The sequence below is a fragment of the Scleropages formosus genome, chromosome 8 (assembly GCF_900964775.1).
Source record: "Scleropages formosus chromosome 8, fSclFor1.1, whole genome shotgun sequence".
NCBI lineage: Eukaryota > Metazoa > Chordata > Actinopteri > Osteoglossiformes > Osteoglossidae > Scleropages > Scleropages formosus.
In genome coordinates, this window is record NC_041813.1 from 6286233 (window position 1) to 6307489 (window position 21257).

General features: G+C 42.3%; 2 protein-coding genes across 2 annotated transcripts; one reads left to right on the top strand and one right to left on the bottom strand.

The window, feature by feature from the left end:
* Window positions 1–930: 930 nt before the first annotated feature.
* LOC108942574 (BRD4-interacting chromatin-remodeling complex-associated protein-like) lies at window positions 931–11356 on the bottom strand. Its single transcript, XM_018765997.2, has 12 exons — window positions 11260–11356; window positions 7262–7307; window positions 6982–7030; window positions 6567–6629; window positions 4961–6472; window positions 4538–4619; window positions 4285–4364; window positions 4145–4194; window positions 3665–3810; window positions 3485–3579; window positions 2751–2853; window positions 931–1927 (listed from the first exon to the last, which is right to left on the bottom strand). The coding sequence occupies exons 2-12, from the start codon at window positions 7300–7302 to the stop codon at window positions 1416–1418; spliced, it is 2733 nt and encodes a 910-aa protein (XP_018621513.1). The 5' UTR covers window positions 7303–7307; window positions 11260–11356; the 3' UTR covers window positions 931–1415.
* A 3173-nt stretch (window positions 11357–14529) lies between these two features.
* On the top strand, window positions 14530–19457 carry prph2b (peripherin 2b (retinal degeneration, slow)). Its single transcript, XM_018766175.2, has 3 exons — window positions 14530–15110; window positions 16987–17233; window positions 17949–19457. Exons 1-3 carry the CDS (start codon window positions 14530–14532, stop codon window positions 18162–18164), a joined length of 1044 nt encoding a protein of 347 aa, XP_018621691.1. The 3' UTR covers window positions 18165–19457.
* The last annotated feature ends 1800 nt before the right edge of the window (window positions 19458–21257 follow it).

Below are 21257 nucleotides of genomic sequence, written 5' to 3' on the forward strand. Positions count from 1 at the left end.
GCCGTGTTTGCAAACCAGACAGGATTTCATTTTAGTAAGGATCACTTGCAGCGACATCTTTTCTGAATCAAGAGGACCCCACGAAATGAATATCATGGTTTAGTGGCACTAAAGTACAATTGAAGAACAATTTCCGACCTCAATACATGCTGGTTCTGCTCAGTTCATGAAGCCAGGCCAGGTACTGAGTGGAATTAACTCTTTGTGTTACAGTGCTTAACATAGCTGTGCAGTAATAAAACCCAGCTATTCCCAACAGCAAAAAAGTACACAGTAAAAAAAATTTGTTCAGAAAATCACATTACTTGGTAACTCTTCAGTTCACATCAATTCTTCAAGTTCTGCCATCACATTAGCTGAAAGCACAATGCTTGCAGTTCTGAGATGACGACCTTGTGCAGGAATTGGAATACAGTGGTGAGTGTTGTATAAATGCCTTAAGGATTGTACATCTGTTTTCCGCATTACAGCGACACACCCATGGGCAGCTAAAGGTAGTGAATGTGCTGGGTTCACATCTGATACTATATCCACTCAACTCTTGAGTGTCCACTACAGCAGAGTATACCGAAAGCCCTGCTGCAATGATAAGTGACAGAGGAGCAGGTCACTTAACAGGATCACGACATTGGACAAAAAGTTGCGTCTTTCAAGCAATATCTGAGACTGCTACAGGACACATTTAAAAGCAAACAAGGGCAAAAACAACCTCCAGAGTTAGGGCTGCATACACAACCAACTATCAAAAATCACAAACTCATTCAAAATGAAGGAAAATAAAACAAAAAGACAATACATTAACATGAATGTGGAAATATCACACCTCAATCTGAGAGCTTATTTACCCCAGTAAAAATGCGCTTGTCTTAGTTTGGGGTGGCATACCTTTAAGGTACAAAAAAAAAAAAAAAAAAAGTTATTTTAAAAATAAAAAAAACTAACAACTCACAAAAGTGAAAAGTACTAACATCAACAATACAAGAAGTATTACTGAAAATGACATTTTAGCCAGAATTCTCCTGGGTGTGGTTCACTTCAGTGTTAGGCAGGCTTTTTGTCAGATAGGACTAAACAGACAGAATCAAAAAGAGACGGATTACCACCTTTTTCAGCCACTGGAAGGGTGGCGTGTGTTGGCACCTGACGACACCAACACAAAAATGGCTGGACACTCAACAGTTGTGCACACAAAGTCCTGGATGAGGTGTCATGTTATACAATTCAGGCAACAAATTGTTAAACAGCAACAAGAGGAAGGCAAGACCCACCTACAGACACCATCAGGCAGAGAGCTGACAACAGTTATGTGAAGGATAGATAAATAATGAATGACAAGTACTGGGGAAGAGAGTTTTTTTTTTTTTTTTTTTTTTTAAAAAAAAAAAAATAAAATAAAATAAAAATCATGGCACCAACTAACACTCTAAAATGCTATTGACAGCTGCCTCCAGAACAGAGTCTGTGTCAGCCACTGCCTCATGTTTGGGCTCTGCAGCATGAGGCTTCAGCAGGCTCTGGGCATTCAGATGCGGGGTCTGTGTCGGGTGCGGGCTGCCGTCACTGTTCCTGTTGACGACAACACTCAGTGAGCACCTCTGGGTCTTTTTTGGGTCCAGAATGCTCTTGATGGCAGTCTCCAAGTGGGTGTTGATGGACACCCCTGCTTCACTGTTAGGGTCCTTGCAGCCAAGTTGTGGATCGGTCCTGCTGGAAGGGTCCAAATGGATCTTTGCCACCCTATCTTCACCACTTCCCTTACATGATGCATCATCATGACCACATTCTCCTCTGGAAACATCTGGGTGATCCTCTGAGAGGTGAGTACTGCTGGCTGTATGAGTTGTCTCAGCAGGACCCCCAAGCTGCTCCTGTCTCCAGACTGTCTGCCTTGGCTTTGGCGGACAACAGAAGTCCTCCAGGTAACCCTCTGCAACAGGAAATACTCTCACCTCATTTACAGATCAGTTGCAATGTACGTACATACCATGTCATATCCAGAATATGTGAACAGTCTCACCGTGAAGAATTACAAACAAGTTAAATGTTCATAGTTTACTTGCAGTTCCTGTATTGCGCATTGTTCCTGTATTGACCTGAATATATTAACAAACGTTCTAACAAATGTGCATGGTAAACATACAGAGCATCAAGTCAGGAACCATCTAAGAACGCAAGCCCTCGAAAAGGACATCTCATTACAAGTTTCCAGACTGATGCATTTAGTCAGTATCAAAGCACAACTTAGCGGGAGCCCAACATCTCTTCACTCCTTAATCAGCAGTCAATCTACTGCCTCATTAATCTAGTATTTGGATTCCGCTGTTAACAAGGAGTGGGCCCTCACACGCTGCCCCACTGGTCCCTTTCGAACCAGCACCACGTACGCGTTTGAACTCTAGGTCTAGGCTTGTCAAAAAAGAAACTCCAAACTCCTTACTACTTCACACAAAAATTCCATTCAACAAACCTATTTCAAGATATACTTCTGAACAGGAGTATACAGGTTTGCTTGTTTTCTTTTGGTTTTACTTCCTTTTTCAAATACCTTCAGCATAATTTTATACAGCACCTTTCTTAGCAGAGTGACACAGAGTGCTGCACAATAAAAAGCAGGAAAGTGGGTGGGTGTCCTACTTGTCAGGCAGGACTTTCCTAAAATGACTACCAGACAGGTATTCTTATTTTTCTCACGTGGGCATATCGATGTGAGCTGAATCTCCAGTATCACTCTTGCGCTCTGCTTGACATACCTGGATCTACAAGTGCCAGCCGCTTTTCCTGTGTCAAACAGCGCCGCTCTTCCTGGTTGAACGTCCTGTCAATCATCACTATTTCCGATGACAAACAAGGTCGCTGGAGAAAAACCATAACAGACAACAGACTTGGTTAACAGCTCTATGCAAGAAACCTTATGCAGTCTCGTACAGAAATAAAATCAAGTTCACAGGGGGAAAAAAATAGGTTTAAATGAAATCTTCAATCAGTTTGCTAAAAATCACCTGGAAACAACTGTAATTTTCAATTAAGGGGTATGCATACAGACATGGGCTTCAGTCAGAGATCTGTGTTATTAAACAATAAAAGTACAGATAAAAATAATTGTCCAAAAAACAAGAAGCAGCAAGCCAAAAAAATACTTACATTACATTGATTCAATCATTCATTCAACATTGCAGTAAACAGCAAATGACTTTGCAGAATTAGTAGTCATTGATTTATACTAACATAATGCTTAGTGAACATTTATATCACTACCATGGGTGCTAAAGTGACAAGGAGGGGTAACCGAAAGGTAATTTTTTTTCTTTGCATTTGTACCTGACACCCTTCCAGTGGCTCAGAAAAAGCAAAAAAAGTGTCAATGCCAGAAACCACTCTGAACACGTGGCCTCAGGCTTTCAAGTTATTGTCTTCTTAGGCTATTCTATTGTTCGATCAGCTGTGTGTTCTGCGTGATGTTAATGTGTTACAGAGCAGGACTTACTTCAGCCTCAACCAACAGCAGGCGCTGGTATTTGTTCAGCATGGACTGGGTCCGCTTCAAGACCTGCGAGGCTACCTCCTCGAACTCCACATCGACTGCAAAGGGAAAGAAGAACCACTGATGTTTACATTTTCTTCAGGGATCTCAGGTTCATCAGAAGGGAGAAGCACGAGAAGATACCTTTCCTGAGGTCATTGCTAGAAGGCAAAACCCCCTGAAACACGTGGTAGGGCAACAGCCTTTGGACTGCATCCCCAAAAGAGGAGAAGGGAGACCGATCTGACACCAGGGCCCTGGCCTGATCTCGCCGGAGCTGTTGGAGGATCCTGCAATACATCACAGTCAAACAGTGACATTCAGCGAGAAGCAGAGGATTCAGAATCAGCCTGCATCCTAGTAGGAGTTTCTCTCCCTGCGTGTAGAAGAATACCACCAATATACAACGAGGGAGATCAGAAAAACTTGACTTTTATCTGTGTAACAAAGTTAGAGTCAGAATGAGTAAAACAGGGTTACAATCAGCTAAAATTTGGAAGAGAGACAGCACCTGTGTGCCAGTTTCATGCTTATATAAAAAGCATGACAGGGGACAAAAAGCCAGCAGATGAGGTGGGCAGAGAAGGGTGTGAAGAGATAGTAAGGCACAAAACAGATACTTACATGCCTCCTTTAGTCAGTTGTTGAGGAGCAGGTCTCTTTAGTGTGGTGAGCTGTACAGAAAAGACCAGGATAACTAAATTTAGTCATCTTTTGTACCCTTGCTTGTTAAATAGTGTAGCTTTTCACACTGATGCACTCACCTGTTTGTTTGCAGAGAGGACAGATGGCACCTGGTCAGGTTGATACACAACTGTTTCTAGGGCTTGTGTTGCTTTTAAAACTGAAAAAAAATGTTTAAGAGTAGATTTTAAACTGCAATTCAGGTGTGATCTGGATTCGAATGCAACAAACATAATGCTGACAAACTGCAGACATACAGTACAGCCATCTACAAAGGCACAATACATACACGTGCTATTATACACCTACATTTTCAGCTTTAGAAGAGCCTACCCTTGTTGCCAAGCAGGTTTGCCAGCTGTGGTTGCCTCAGCCCATCCTGTACATTAGCGGTAGATGAAAAAGTCTTTGAATCCTGGGAGGAAAAAGATAAAACCCAGTAAGGAATACAAGAGTAAGCTCAATATGAATCTGCATGTCACGTACATTGCTGACGAGTGCTTCAAGTGAAACATGGAACAGTTTAAAATGCTGCTTCTCGGTCCTTTCCCTGGAGACCCCTACAGATTCCATATACAAGTTTTATACCATAAGCATACCTCACTGCAATAACAGAGGACTTAATAATCACTCACTTAACCTTGTGATCCATGGTAATGGAAAAGGAGATATTCAGAACAGCTGTGGGTCCATAAGGAGTTTTGAGAGAACTGCTAGTCTAAAGAAATGTAACTAACTGAATCAGTGGTAACTCACCTGACTCTGCAGAGACAACTGTGTCTCAGGTTGGAGCTGGAGCTGGAGCAGCCCTTGAGCTCCCAGGTGCGAAGTATCTGGCTGTCGGGCTGCTGCGATGTGCTGTCTCTGTTGGAGGTTCTGGAGGCCTGCAGCCCCACCTCCTTTGGCTCCTTGTAATTGTGCTGTGTAACCAATGTGGCTGGAGTCCACGGAGTTGACCACTGTGTAGCGAGCCTGGATCTGTGCATCCGGAACAGGGTTGGGACCAAGAGGGGTGCTGGTGACAAAAGTAGGCGGGGGTTTTGCAGCAGACTGGGACACCTGAACCGCAGAAGGAGAGGTCTGTCCAATCTGACCACTCATAATTCCCTGGTTTACAACCAAGTGTCCTGCTGTGGCAAAGTTCTGTCCAGCAATCAATTGCACAGCTGTCCCCTGATTGGTCAGGAAAGCCCCAGAATAGGTGCTAGTGGCAGAACGAGTGACAAAGGTCTGGTCAGCGGTGCCTTGGACCTGTGCTTGCAACACTTGCCCATTTAGTGTCTGGACACCGTGTGTGGTTGTACCAGGAGTAATATTGAGTGAGGAAGGACACAGGTACTGCCCTGAAAGCATGTTCATCTGCTGCTGCTGCTCTCCTAAGGCTGAGTGGATCATGATGCTGTTAGAGTGATTGGGTACTTGGGGGCCAGAGGCTATCTTGTGAAGGCCAGTCTGATTCACAACATTAACAGTCATCTGCTGGGGGGCCTGGCCAGAGTTGGTTGGGGTTACACTTTGTGGCTGCAGACTTAGGCTACTGATGTTGTATACAGCCTGCCCCCCCACCTGAAGGGGCTTGGGCTGGATGGGTTTGACAAACATCTGTGGGGAAGTGCCTCTCTGAATGATGATGTTCTGCAGGGGGATGGGTGTTCTGGAGCCCTTGAAAGGCATGGACATTTGTCCCCCTGCAGTGGGGTTGAACATAGAAGCCTGTGTTGCCCCAGATGTACATGTTGGTCTCTGCATAAGCACACCTCCTCCCAGACCAGGCGAAGCAGCTTCCCCTGGCCGAAGTAGGATCTGAGGTCTCTCTATGCTGTTTATGGTCATCATGGGGGTGGGACCATTGAAGGATCCCAGCAGCTGGATGTGTCCAGAGGAGCCATTCTGCAGAGGAGGGGGTGGGATCTGCCGAATAAAACCTTGGTTCTGAACTCCAGGGAACTGTGCACAGCCCTGGGTCTGCAGCACAGGCAACTGGGACACCTCAGTACCACCAGAGACTAGCTGCGGGGGAAAAGACAGAGACGATGGTGTAGCTTCTAGTAGCGCCTCCTGAGCCAGGGTCTGCTCTGTAATATCTGCTTCCTGCAGAGACTTTTGGAGGATATCAAATGGCTGTTCCTCTCCCAGCTCCATCCCCGAGGGCGAAGCTCCACCCAGCTCTTCCTCAATGAACTGGAGGCTACTGGGAAGCTGGAGCACTGCCCCTTCCATATCACCCAAATGGTTAGTGCCATCATTCAAAATGGAGATGGGGTCATCCTACAAAGTAAGAGGCAGAAGTAACCACAACAGAAAATTGTGTAACAAAACACCATAGGTTTCAGTAGTAGGGAGAACGGAATATGACCCTTACAGTGTTGCTGGTAAAAAAGCTGGCAGAACCAAAGGTTGCATTTGTCACATCATCTTCATTGATCTACAAAAGCAAAATGCAAAAAAGAAGCACAATCGAGCTAAGGAAGATGCAATTTGCTCTGAGTTTAACTCAAATTCAGCTTTTAATTGTTTTAATAAAAAGTATTTGGATAGTATGTCACCTCACTTGAAAAAACTGGAACGAATCAAGCATTAATCAAAATATGCAGGTTAGTTTTCAGTTAGAGGCGGAGTTCTTTACAAGCCATCTGAGCAGCATGTATTACGATACATCACTTTAAAATATGTCCAAGAACACACTGAACTATTATGTACCATCAACAGCAACAATAAAGCTTGCATGACTTCTGTCAGTTTAGAAAATTAACACAAGGCTTAAAACAAACGCTTACCGATTTGTTGCTGGAGCCATGAAGATAATCATTCAGTGCTTGCACATCTCTGTAGGACACAAATAAGAAAATTAACACAGAATCTGAAATGAGTAGCCCCAGGCTGAAGGAGGAACTGGCAGATAAGAGAACAGGTAGAAGTGACAAAACTGGGATTAATCTGGACCCTGTTTACATCTAAACATCAATCCCTGAAACAAGACCTCTAAGACAGTTTCAGCAGGAAGCATGGAAGATTTCACTGTAAAAGCAAATGAAGAAAAAAAAAAAAACATCTCACCCTATAATATCTAGAAGACGCCGATCATCTTCATCATCCATGACAACTGCATATAGAAGTGGTTCAAAGGAAAAAACAGGTAATCATTCCCAGTGTTCATGTTTGTCATAATTGTGTGACATAGATGAAAAAAAACTCACAGAGGCTCTCAGATGTATAATGGCGACCAAGGGGTTGGTCATTTAACACCTTTGAGCTCCTGTGCCGAGACAATGGAAAGATGCTGGACAACGGTCGAATGAGTGTACCAGAATGCAATGACACCATAGATGAAAGTCACAGATCAGCCAAAAGTGGGATCTGAACCTGGGTCCTTCAAGTGCAAGGTGGTAGATCTAAGTACTACACTATTTTCTGTCCCACATTCTGAAAGGGCTCATTTACCACTAAGTTCAATATCTTTAGTACCTTTAACAGAGATACAATACAAGTCAAGACTGTACATTAATTAGAAAAAAGAAAAAAAAAAAAAAAAAAAAACAACCAAAACTCAAAAAATTGGATATAGAACAAGGGTTCAGAAAGAACATGTGAATAATTAAAATGTTCCACTACTTTCTATTTAATCAAAGAATAACAATATAATAAAGTGGTGTACAGCTCAATGTTACAACAAAAAATACCAGAGAGCCAGTTATAGTTACATAGGAACTGGATAATAGCTTCAGGACCTAGAAATATTCTCTCACAGAAACATCTTTGGTCATGCTGAAACCTTTACTATTATGTAAATACAGTCATTTCACCAATAAACCAGAATATCCTAACAAACATATAGAGGTGCTGGTAACCCATTTGCCATTGACCACAACTGGCCATTTTATTAAAATGTGCAGCCAACTTGATGAAGTTTGGTATAGGTATATACCGAACTGTCATAACTATTTCCACAAATTTTTGCATTGTTGGATGAGTATACATCACCAAGCTTGTTCATCAGAATACTTGTCCACAGAGTTGAAAAAACATTAACTTTCCACGACAAGATGCCCATGTTCAATAGTGCTGCCACATGATAGCTTAGCGCAAAGCTAAATGTCAACGTTGAAGATGATGGACTCCAACTACAAACCTATCAACGCTTAGTCATTCTCTCGCTAACATCTTGACCTGGTCAGGAGCCTATCCCAGAATCACTGGGCATGAGATGTTGATACACCCTGGACAGGTTGCCAGTCCATCAGAAGATAGCCACACACACTCACTCATTCACACAATACAGGCATATTGCCAGTTCCCCTGAACCTCATGTCTTTTGAACATGGGAAGAAACCAGAACACCGAGAGGAAACCCTTGCTATCTCCACAGTTTGAAACCTATATGAACCTACACCTGAACATCCCAAAAGCTGAGGCAACAGCGCTACATGCTGTGCCACCATCAAATTTTCTGCTTCTGTCAAGTTAAGGTGTTGTGTATATATTTGACTTGGAATGTCATTAGTGTCCTGAAATAAATTTATGTAGATTTCCCCCCACCCCCCCAATAGTGTCAACTGCAGGAATAGTAGAGGAAAAAAAATGGCTGCCAGCCCTTGTCATACAGCAAATGAAATGTTTAGGAGTGAAAAACTCAAACAATTTGGACAGTCATGTAGAACAGCTGTCTAATATAGCAAGTAAGGTGTCTAATATTACTATTTTGAATTTAGTTGATGTTGAAACTGAAACTAAATGACAGAAAAGAGGGAAAAAATAAGATCTGGCAGTTTGGGCTGAAACTACAGGAGTATTTCAGGGCCAAATGTATTCAAAATAAAATGCAGGAACTGCTTGTCTAATGGACTATATATATATTATATATATATATATATATATATTTTTTAAACAATTATGCACAGTGCAGGAACCAGTAAAGGTTTTTAAATACAGGTTTAAGAGCTGAAAGTCCATGAGCAGTAACTGGTGAAGAAGGTACCAACACTAAGGTGTCACTTTACATACACATTGTGTATTTTACAGCTTCGGGCACCATAGTGTGGTGTAATCCGAATTTCTAAACATGACCGTACAGTAAAAGGTCTGTGTTTACGCAAAAAAAATACCTAGAGAGAAGAATTTTAGAATGATCTTTAAAAGTATTACAAGTAAACATTCAAAATAACATACAGAATATATCTACAGATACAGTACAGTAAGAATTGCAATATATGTCCGAATATAGTTAGTTTGGGGCCGATTTACAAAATGTAATATCCCTATTTTTGTGGATATATTTAGAATATATGTAAAATATTTCTGCTAATGTCAGTAAACGGCAGAAACTCTTGACGAAGAAACGAGTCAAAATGGCGGTTTACGAACAAGTACGGCTGCTGCGCCACTCGTTTGGGCTGCATGCCAGCGAACAAACTCCACAGTGAGAAAACAGATAAATTTTACTATAAATTCAGTTTATGTTCAGTATAAGTAACATGCCACCTAGGATATTGTCCTTTTTTTCCCCCTCTTTTTAAATAAAAATGACAAGGCCCGGCTTCGCAGTGTAAAAACGTCAGATTAAAATGTTAGCTTTTTGCTAACAAGATAATATGTTGTCCTTTAAATTAAAATGCAGATTTGTGACATCAATTAATCTCTACCGTAATTGATAATTCTATAAATAAATTTAATGCAGCTTTTCCTTAGAAATGACTACCAAGCTTCGCGTTCATCTTGTTGCTGTGTGCCTCGCTACCTGCTTCAATTATTCAAAATAATAACCCAAACAAACACATTTTACCCTTTTATTCGCATAAAATACACAGTTTACTTTACAGACATCAAAACAGTCAGTGCTGTACTTGCACCACACGTAGAAATGAAGAGATGTCATGGAAAAACGCCAGTTTCACCGAAAAGACTTTTGTTACATGAAGCCAGAAACAGACACAGGCAGCAGGAGGAGTCAAATTCCATTTTTAAACGATTAAATGTGTGTAAACGTGTTTACGCGGTGATTGATAAACATCAAAACGCAAACCAGCTTCTCGGCTGCGGGCAAAATTAACAAGGAAGCAGATTAAAAATACGTAGAAAATCTTATTTCGTTTTTTCACGGAACTTCACCCCAGACGGCGATGGGGGAGGGGGCGGAAAACACACGTAACACCGAAAAACTAAATTCAAGCCAGTTCAATCGCACGGAGTCACTTAAATATTGTGTTGTTGTTGCTACTGCTGCTCAGTTCTGCTTTGCCTCAGTGTTATCTCACTGTGGCCAACGTGCCCGGCGCTGCTCGGTCTGCTGCACTGAAACCCATTATCCTCCCCGCCTTTCTCAGGCGTAAAGGCGCGCTTCAAGTCCGAAAATAGAGCGAAATGACGGATAATGGAGGTCCGTTCACTAGGACAAAACGCCTTTCTTTGCCGTCCTCACTCGCTCTTTCCGCGAATCGATCCTCTTTTCTTGGCGTTTCGTCGCCTCGCTTTCGCTGTGCTGAGAAAGGCTGAGTGCCGTTTTCTTTTTTTCGTTGTTGTTTTTTTTTGTTAGCCACAATTAAAACCCTGGAAACTGCGCGGTTCTGTGCGGAGGCATCTTGGCGTCCATTTCAAAGCGGTTCGTTTGCCCGGTCGCCGCCGCTGTCGTCCGGCGTGTGGCCCTGACCGACCCAATGTGAGATGATCTTTCCCCTCATTTATATGGAAGTCTTTCTGTTTCTCGCATCCAAAGACTTAGATAATGCCAATCTATAAATATTTATTTGAATTTGCATAACATGAAGACGGTTAAGAAGAGGCAAGCCCTTGCTTTCGTCTCACCCCTCTTCTTGAAACCTAATATCTCCATTTGGCAACTTTTAATTTGCTCCCCCCTCCTCCTTCTCCTCCTCCTCTCCCTCTCTCACTTATAGCTAGCTATATATTTTTTTTCTCCCTCTCCTTTTTTTGCTCGCAGATAGATTTTTCCCTCTCTCGCTCTCTTCCCTCCCCGAAGGAAGGGGAGGAAGGAGGTTGTGTGTGTTTTTTTCCTTGAAATTTTTATCACAAAATTATAATACACTCAAAGGGGAACTCACCGTCATGAAAAAGCAGTGCCTTGTCAACGGGGTTTCCTCGCCATGACGCCAGGGGCCGGCGGGGCAGCGCCGCTCCTGCACACGGCGGCGGCTGCACGCGGACGGCCCCGAGGAAACTACCGCAAGCATGGCACGCGCGGGTGAAGAAGGCAGGGAGACTGTTAAAGCCACGCACACTGCAGGGGCTCTTTTAAAATAACCAGTGGGTCAGTACGTTTTCCCCGAAAGACTTTCACCCCCCCCCTGAAGAAAATATGTGTGACAAAATATTACTGTCCGAAGTGAAAGTGTTGAATTGCTGAGACCCAACTTGAAAAACTTTATGGAGTCGAACGCGAGGGGGCATAATATCGGGAAGCGGTGCTGGTGACAGAAGTTTGGCAAATAAAAACGAAGCATTCAAACTGTATTCGAACAAATAACTGGCAGTTTCCACTTTCAACTGGCACACCTTTTTAATTATGTGTAAGGTCTCAAATGAATCAATTTGTGATCGTTACTTTTTAATGAGTCCTATTAGTGGGGCAACTATTCACGCTTTGTTAGTGTCAACAGTCCTGTTGAAACTATATTTATTTTCCCCAATACATACTGAGAATGAGTCTGGTGTAAACACCTGTGTGCAGATGTCCGGGTTCACCTGGTCAGTCGGCTGTGATGCAGTCAGTGGCACCATCGTCACTGACGGACACATCCTTCTCCCAATCTGAAGCAGATCCTGTATGAAACACTGGACTATGGCCGAATTACATTTCTCCTTGTACTAAAGTCATAACTTGGATCAAATTATTTTCATATCCAAGCGTAACAAAAGGGTGAGGTGGGCGTCTCCCCCTATGTTCAAAAACAAGCCAGGCGTGTCCCCTCTGAAATGGGTGTAACTACACTGAGTTCTCTTGCTATTCCCGCCAGTATCGTACACGTTATTGTGTCACCGTTTTAATAGTTTTGCGCGTTTAAAATGAACTTTACATTACAACTAGTGTAAATTAATACTTTGTAGATCATTTGGCTCGCACGGGAAGCAACATGCTTGCCGACACCTTGCTAAACTAGTGCGGCGTCTTTAAAAATGCAGACCCTCTTCTTCTGATCCGGGGCGAGATGGTGCCGAACCTCCGCGTTAAGCCAATGGGAACAGTGCATGTTCGATGGAACATGAAAAATGATCAAATCATACAGCCGTTTGCTCAGACGCATTGTTACAATTATAATATGCTTCCGCTAATGCGTGATCGAAGGGTTATTAATGAAATGTTATTCATGAAACACACCAATGCAGAATGGGTTGAGTTAATGTCGAGGGAAGGGGTTATTGGAGATAGAAACGATGAAAACTACACATTTCTTCACGAGGTTTCCCGAAAGTGATGAATCCCGAAAGGATCAGGCTCGATTCCCTGAAACTAGAAATTATTGACTGTCTAGAACCCACGTGTCTGCATCCAATCTCTCCTTCTGTTGATGTAACTCACTCTTTCAAAAGAATGAATCAGAGTCTTTGTATTTTCCTCTGAGATTATGAACATTGCTTGTAGAAAAGCGTCGGATAAGTGAATAAATTTAAATATACTAATACTAAATAATTCCGCCTTACCATTACGGATGTCAATAACTGTGTGTAAGTAACTGTATAGACGAATCGGATTAATAAACACTTGCTCTGTGTGCGGGTTACGTGAATTCGACCATTTTGTTTTTCAAAGGTAAAAGTATTAATTTCATAACCGAAGAGTGAATGACATTGCCTTTTTTTTTTAAATAGAAACTTTTGTGTCCTTGTACTAGGCTCATTACTGCAGTTGCAGCGAGCAAGCTGAAGTTTTCATGGTGTGCGTCAGAAAAATTACTAATTTTGTTACAATAATAATCTGTCTGCGGTGGATTCAAAATTGGCATTATTCAATAAATCACACGTTATTTTTCAGCACGTTGTAGAGAAAGTGGAATTTTTACATGTGTGTGTGTGTCTATCACATCACGCCCCCCTGTCCTTTCTTATCATGTTTAAGCGAAGAACTTGAACCAGTTTGCCCAGTAAAAGCTTACTAGCAGAAAAGTGTCTACATGATTTTCTTGTGAGCAGTGTGATCCTGTGAGGTATAAAAGTAAAAGCCCTCCTAGCTGGCATGGAAAGCAGTCAGCGCTGTCGCTAGCTAGCTTGTGCTAACAGGCTGGAATGAGTGAGTGGCTCGTGCCTTTGGCGGGCTCAGGTATTTCTCTCAGGCGCCGCCGCGAGCTTTGTGTCACTAGCAGCTGCATAAACTGAAAATAATTAAATGAGTTACGTTCAGACCATATCTTCCTAAACTAGCTTTACCCTAGCACGTCACAGACTTTTTTTTACTATGGCTTTTGATCCTCTACCTCAAATAGTTAAACTTGGTTTCTCTGAGCAAAATATTTATGTTCACATGACATATAATATACAAAGAAGGTCTTTTGAAGCCACCCCAGTACATTACATTAGCCTTAACACCCCGTGATCAGGCTCTTCCAGTTGTGAGAGTTGCAGCTCTTGTAGAATGAGTATACTGAGGAAAGTCTGCGGAATGGATTGCAGGGCAAGTTGGAGGTCTCGCTTTCCTCCACCAGGAAGGGGAGAAGGTCCCTCAGCTCCTACTCTTCTTTATTTACCTTTCGTTTGTGTCTGACCTGTGAACGGAAGCTGAGGTCTTAAAGCCATCATTTCGGGCCCCTGTCCTAGACTGTCCAGCGTGAGGAAGCTGACGTGCAAAAAGCAAACCAATTAGACCGTAAGACAGGAGATTAAAGCTGGGGCATAACCACCAACAAGGATTTCCCCAAATGGGATCAGGCTGCTTAGAAGATTTAGAATGATGTGCTGCAACAACGTCCACGACCCATCTCCTTTTGCAGGAAAGGAAATCTCCAGTAACAGTGACAGAGCCTTTGATTCTATCCTTTTCTGAAAATTCAAGTTTTTAAAAAAGAAAAGAAAAAAAAAATTGTTTCAGGTGACAAAATAGCCATCTGCAAACATGGGCTTTCCTGCCATCGGGGTGGTCACCATGAGTATGAAGTGGAGGACCCACTCAAAAGTATCTTCTGCAATTCCTTCTCGGATTGGATTACACCTTTTTGTCTAGATTGCTCCACTGTGATCGCTCTTTGTTTTTTGTTGTTACTGAACAAATCATTGAAAAACTGTATACTGAAATTGAAGACTAGAGGGGAAATTTTACAGAGAAGAAAAGAATCGGAGAGTTCTGTTAGTTTTGCTTTGGGTGAAGGGAACAAGGATTGAGAATGGCGCTGATGAAGGTGAAGTTTGATCTAAAGAAGCGCGTGAAGCTCGCGCAGGGCTTGTGGCTGATGTATTGGCTCGCCGTGATGGCGGGTATTTTGGTGTTCAGCATGGGGCTTTTCTTCAAGATCGAGCTGCGCAAGCGAAGCGAGATGATGGACAATAATGAGAGCCACTTTGTCCCCAACCTGCTGATCTTGGTGGGGCTGATGGCATGTGGTGTCAACGCATTCGGTGGGAAGATCTGCCACGACTCCCTGGTCCCTGCCAAATTTGCCAAATGGCAACCTATGTTGAAGTTCTTCCTGGGAGGTTGTGTTCTTTTCAACGCACTACTCTTCTTCACAGCTTTGCTGTGCTTCACTATGCGGATTGCCCTGCAGTTCACATTGGCTGAGGGCCTGAAGAATAGCATGAAGTACTACAAGGACACAGATACACCCGGCCGCTGTTTTATGAAGAGGACCCTGGACCTGACACAGATTGAGTTCCGCTGCTGTGGAAATAACAACTACAGGGATTGGTTTGAGATTCAGTGGATCAGCAACCGCTATCTGGATTTTAGCTCCAGTGAAGTCAGGGAGTGAGTATTCTTAATTTAGCCACAGTTTAGTAATAGAGTATGTAGGAATACATGAGGATATTCTGTAAAAAACTGATGTGAAACAAAAACCTGACGGACTTTGATTTTTCTGTGCTGAGATTGTTTTGGAAATGCGTCATTTCATTAGAAGTTACTGAGAGGAATTGCAGAAAGGACATGAGAATTTTTGTAGTGTGATTGCAATTTAAAGAGGAACACTTTTCCTTAGTGTAATGTATAAGATCAGTCATATTGGGAAACAATGATAAAGAGCCAAAAGGGATATTAAAGCCTGCATTCTGTATATATTTTTCAATCATAAGCCATGAAACATATTCACAGGTATAACTTAAGATAACTTAAGAGCTGATATCTTTTTATTCCTATATGGATCATTGGTTGCCAAGGAGGCCAGGAATGCAAGGTGAGATGAGGTGTGAGGTGGAGGAGGAAAAGGGTTCATGTTCATGAGCCAGCTTCTTACTGGTAGATAATCTCCTCGGATCCCATTCCCTGTCCTTCACAGCTTACTGTCCATTTTAATCATAACAACTGCAGGCAATGCCCGTAATAAATACTGACACGGTGGCCATCTTGAGCCCCAGTTTTCCCGATCATCATTTATATGTATATATGACACACTTACATCTACATTTATTCATTCAACAGAAGCTTTTCTCCAAAGCAATGTTCAACTTGGAGTGAACAAAAGTGGGCTCCACCAACAGATGGAGTGATAGAGATGCATATGCAGTATGGTCAGTTAGTCAACACCCCAGTTTTGCCAGCAAACATTACAGGAATAGCTGTTTACTGAGCTGACAGTAATTTTTTTTTTAGTGTAAAAGATTATGTAGTGGCAGTTTATGGAACAGGAACAGATGGTAGTTTAGGAGGGAAATGGCTCCAAAAGATATGTATATATAACATTTTCCTACCAAAATACCACCCCACACACACACACACACACACACACACATATATATATTATATATACACACACACACAAACAAACATTAGTTGAAATGTGGGGTGAATAAATGGAAGAAACTAAATGAAAGACAAATTGCACTGTAGTACTGCAAATAGTTATCAGATACCAAACATTTCTGCTTTTTTGCGTGTGTATGTATGTGTGGGGTCTCTCTTGAAGGGATACATGCAAACGTGTGTTTGTCATTGGGGCAGGAAATGGGAAACTTTCTGACCATGTGTATTTGCATGAAAAGCCATGTTTGTGTTAATATACAAGTCTAAACACAGGACAGGCTGTAGAAGATTCCAGAGAGAGTGGACACTGAGCTCACTGTGCAGGACAATCAGGATCTTTGTCCCTGTCACCCTTGCTCACCGCCTATCTTCGTCAAGTGGATATTCTCATCAATCGCTTTAGAGCGCACCCGTTTCCCATTAATCTCTGAACGGGGCACTGAAGCTCTCCCAGCAACAGGGTATCAGCCAAGGGACACACTCAACAGCTTCACCACACATTTCACTGCATCTCAGAGGAAACACTGAGGGCAGAGCAACTAGTGCTGAACAATTTATCACTTGTCACTGCAATTCCCGAATTCAGACACACATTCTGGAAAACTAAAATAAAGGATCAAATTTCAGCTAAAATGTTAGTGGGGTGGAGGGGATTTCTGGGTCAATTACATATTTCTCTTGTTCTAAAATGAAAGTAAAAAGCCAAAACCAGAAAGTTATTCTGTTTTGAAAAGAAACAAAAGTTACCATCTTAAATGGGGCAACTTTAGCAAGGTTCACTCTGGTCACGCAAGTTATAACATTTCCATTTATCCTTTTGGTAGACACGAGTGTATATGTGTGTACTTGTGTTACATGTCTGGTGAATCATTTTTCTGTTGGGCAGCCGAGTCATGAGCAATGTGGAAGGAAAATACCTCGTGGAGGGAGTTCCATTCAGCTGTTGCAACCCCAGCTCACCACGGCCCTGCATCCAGTATCAGCTCACCAACAACTCAGCCCACTACAGCTATGACCACCACACTGAGGAGCTGAACATCTGGATGCACGGCTGCAAGGAGGCCCTGCTCTCGTACTATGGAGGCATGATGAACACAATTGGAGCCATGGTGCTCCTGGTCACCATTCTGGAGGTGAGCAGTCCATCCAAAATCTGCGTCCTTAAGGCGACATAACAAAGAACCCACTTAGTTGCAAATTCCTAATAATCATCACAGACTATATTTTCGTTGACAAATAAGCAGTTAGAACCAATGAAATAATTTCCTGATTTAATTAGGATTCACCTTGCAGTTGGCGTTAATACAGTACAAATTATGCAAGTCTGTCAGAAAAGGTTTACAGCCAACTTGAAACAAACACCTTCAGTGTCAGGGTATGAGATGAAGAGGGAAGGGTGGACAGTGAGTTCGTTTTCTAGCATTTTATAGTTTATTTCCCAACGACATCACAGAAATCAATGAATAACTGCAAGTGTTCTTTTGTTAGCTCGTGATATCAGTAAAATACTTTTCTTCCCAAAGTTAAAACTTGTTACTTGACACGAGGAAGCGGAAAAGATATAAATCAAGAAGGCCCTTTCAGAGTTTGAACTTTCTGTGCCTCTAGCTGACAAAATACTGTAGGCTTTTAATGATGAAAGAGTTATTGCACATGTATCCTGCAGCTGACATGGATTTTGCTGCCCAGGACCAGCCTTGGACAAATCCAACCTTGATTCTACGTTTAAATCAGACAAAATGAATGGAGAGATTGGTTGTTTTTAACATAGCTAACGTAAGGAGCATGTGTCACTGCAGTAGTACGTCTGCTGCAGCCGGTTACATAGTTCATTCTTCCGGCCCACAGGTGGGGGTAATGGTGGGTCTGCAGTACCTGAGAACATCTTTGGAGACTCTGGCAAACCCTGATGAGCCAGAAAATGAAAGTGAGGGTTGGCTGCTGGAGAAGAGTTTCAAGGAGACCATTGCCGAGTTCATGGAAAAAGTGAAATCGCTGGGCAAAGGAGCCCAGGTGGAGGCTGGGGAGGACGGGCAGGAGCAGGCTGTTGCTACGGTGAGCTGAACTGCCTTGGCCTGCTCTGGGAGCAAAATCAGATATGAGAGAAATTGTCTCAACTGACAAAATTATCAGAGCAAAAATCAGAAAGCACCCATCAAATTGTTCCTTTAAGCACAAGTTCATGTATTTTATTTTTCTAAAATTCAACATTTTATACATACCATTCTTTATTGCCTGGCTGAAATGACAGAATACAGGTGTAATTTTATATTTTTAAAAAAAAAAAAATGTAAACCATGTTAAACTGTTAATTGTGTATTCTAACACAGAGCACAAAGAGGTAAACAAGCTATACATTTTCAGCTCAGCAGTTTAATATTTCATAAATGTACTGTGACACGTGTTGGTAAGTGGATTTTTAACCTGATAGCTGCAGACTATGTGCATTATGAGAATGACAGCTGTTGCTCTTTAAAAAAAAAGATACGGTCCTCTTCAAATAGAATGTGTTTTCGAACAAAAGATGAAAAGAACAGTGGAAATGACCCATAATGCCAGCCACACATTTTGGAGAGGGGTCCATTAGGCTCTATTTTACGGCAGCTTATACCAGGCAGCTGTTCTTACCTCTGACCCCAGCCCAGAAACTGCGGCTCCACAGGCTGGAGGCTCAGCTGGACTCAGGGGAGGCTGGGGTGGCACCGCTTACGAACCATCACAAACGTCCTTACGTGCTCTCAGACAGAACCACTTCACTCACCACCGATACACACACGCACACACGCCGCCACCGGGTTAAATATCTGCAGGATGCTCGGAGAAAAGGGAGCAATCACAGAAGTTGTGGCCAGCTGTTTAAGGCTACATGACGGTGCCGATGAGGTGAAACAAGAGAACAGGACGAGACTGCGGAACTGGAGCCAGACGAAGGAACTTTATACAGTTTTCAGCACATAGATTCTACAGGTTTTTATTCCTGTTAAGATGGGAGGAAAAGCATTGTAAATGAGTTTAATGTTGCTAAGTCTCTAAGTTACACACTGTAAAGTTCTGTGTGGATGTTAATTTCCGTATTTTGAATCTTGACAGGTAACTTTCTGTAAATTTTGGTTTTGGTCAGCATTACTCTGTGTTTCGTGGATTAGGTGGAGCTGCTAGTTACTGCTCCAACCTGTAAGATAAAGATGTATAAATAGAATGCGAGTGTGTGTCTTTCTTCATTTGAATAGTTGTGCTTCACATTGTGTTAAAATTCTGCCTCCGAGAACATCTTTTTGCAAAAAAAAAAAAAAAATAAGGTCCAAATGCTAGATTACCAGCAATGCCTACACAAATGTACAGATGTGTAAATTATAAACCAATGCATGATTTTTCAACCATACCTATCAAAGGTTTAATGTTTTACTCACAGCAATCAGTGAACTGGATGTTTTCATCCATTTTGCTGGAGAAATATTTAAACTTTTCTGTTGCAGACAGAACTTTAGACCTTTAATAACACAGCAGGATGTACCGATAGCCTGGTGCCTTGGTTACCATAATCCTCCACAATAATTACTTGCAGCGATCATTCTTATATCTGGATAATTTTATCACCGAATATGTGGAACATATCTAGCTGAACACCTGGCACATTTTAAGAATTGTTAAAAAAGCTGTGAAACAGTAGCCTTATTACCAAGTACTTTAACTAAAAAGGTAAAAGTGAACACAAAGCTGTTAGTGGTTTATGTAAACATGGTAAAGAGCCTTACAGGAGGTAGCCTTGACTGGGAAATGTGCATGGTCCACAACGGTGTTGTACTCCTGCTGATCAAGTCACGCTCTTGGATTAGAAGTTGTTGAAACCTTATGACTGAGAAACCAATCTCTGTGCCATGAGATGAGCACATGGAAATGAGTGCAATTAATGACGCACATTTCAGGAACTCTAAACAAATCATTTGTATTTATAGCTTTCAATGAATCCGTTTACCTAAAGAAAACCGGTCTTTACTGACAGTCTTGATTGAAACACATACCTGCACCGCAGGACCATGTAGGCGGCAGGGGCCAAGAAGTCCCACAGAATAGGATCAGAGGGACAGAGAAATAGGGACAGAGGGAGGTTAAGGTCTCAGCTGGAGACCTGCTTTGCCTGGCAGGATCAGGGCTTGTAGTGGGAGGATTTCCTACCGCAGGGAGGTCTGGTGGAGACTGTCTACTGCAGGGTAACTGTACAATAACAAAATCTTACTGATATTTACCATCAAGACATATAAACTGACCAAGCTCCTTAAACTTATTTGATTTCTTAGATTTTACACAATTTACTGCTATCACACAACTGGATGAATTAGGGTGCGGTTATTATAAGGACACAGCAAGGACAGAGCCATACATGGATCTCTTCCTGCGTGAGAGTTGGTCAAACTAGGTGTAACTGGAAAAGCTAGCCAGTTTTAGATGGCCACACATCAAACTGGACATGTAACCTAATTTTGACACTTGTTTTAAAACAAATTATGAGAGGGAATGAGGCACTGAATGGGTGAAGGTTTGGAACAGTGGGAAAGATATGAGAACTCAGAAAAAGGTCTGACTAGTTATAAAGACCTAAAGAACTTGTGCGTTTAGCAGAGAAGAGGGCAACTTTCTTCTAATTTGTCTGCCCAGAGTACATAAACAGCACCTGGGGAGATAAAGACAGTTAAGCTGCTTTGTTGGACAGATTAGGCTCCTGTCACATGACGTTCTGAGATGGGCCACTTTGACGCAGGAAAATTTCCAATTTGAATTACACAGGGTTGTGAGGAGGGCCGGTGCCCCGTAGGAAGCACCGACGGGCCTGTACTAGTAAAGCAATATCAATATCCAACACTATCAGATTATGCAGAAATATGCTTCCTGTTTGAAACAGGTTTTATAATAAACAAAACTGGACAGAAAAAAAATTGGTTAAGGTACTCAAAATTAAATATGCTATCCTTTCCGTTACACAATTGGCTTTGCAAACGCCATTAACCAGGTCACCTTATAATTTTAAATCTTCCTGAGGCTATAATCCCCCATACAACTATGTAAAGGTGAAGCCCTCTGTCTGCAGGATAAGTGTAATCCCCACAGGCTCAGGTGATGGGTCACATCGAGCTTCACCGGAACTGGGGCAACAGGGAG

What these genes read in the sequence shown, in the direction of transcription:
- LOC108942574 (XM_018765997.2), bottom strand. Translation starts at nt 7,302, where the DNA reads ATGGATGATGAAGATGATCGGCGTCTTCTAGATATTATAGG. An exon ending in ATGGCTCCAGCAACAAATCG is followed by an intron (nt 6,630 to 6,981) that starts GTAAGCGTTTGT and finishes TTGCTTTTGTAG; the next exon opens with ATCAATGAAGATGATGTGAC. An exon ending in TCCTCTCTGCAAACAAACAG is followed by an intron (nt 4,195 to 4,284) that starts GTGAGTGCATCA and finishes TTTTCTGTACAG; the next exon opens with CTCACCACACTAAAGAGACC.
- prph2b (XM_018766175.2), top strand. Translation starts at nt 14,530, where the DNA reads ATGGCGCTGATGAAGGTGAAGTTTGATCTAAAGAAGCGCGTGAAGCTC. An exon ending in AGCTCCAGTGAAGTCAGGGA is followed by an intron (nt 15,111 to 16,986) that starts GTGAGTATTCTT and finishes TCTGTTGGGCAG; the next exon opens with CCGAGTCATGAGCAATGTGG. An exon ending in TCCTGGTCACCATTCTGGAG is followed by an intron (nt 17,234 to 17,948) that starts GTGAGCAGTCCA and finishes TCCGGCCCACAG; the next exon opens with GTGGGGGTAATGGTGGGTCT.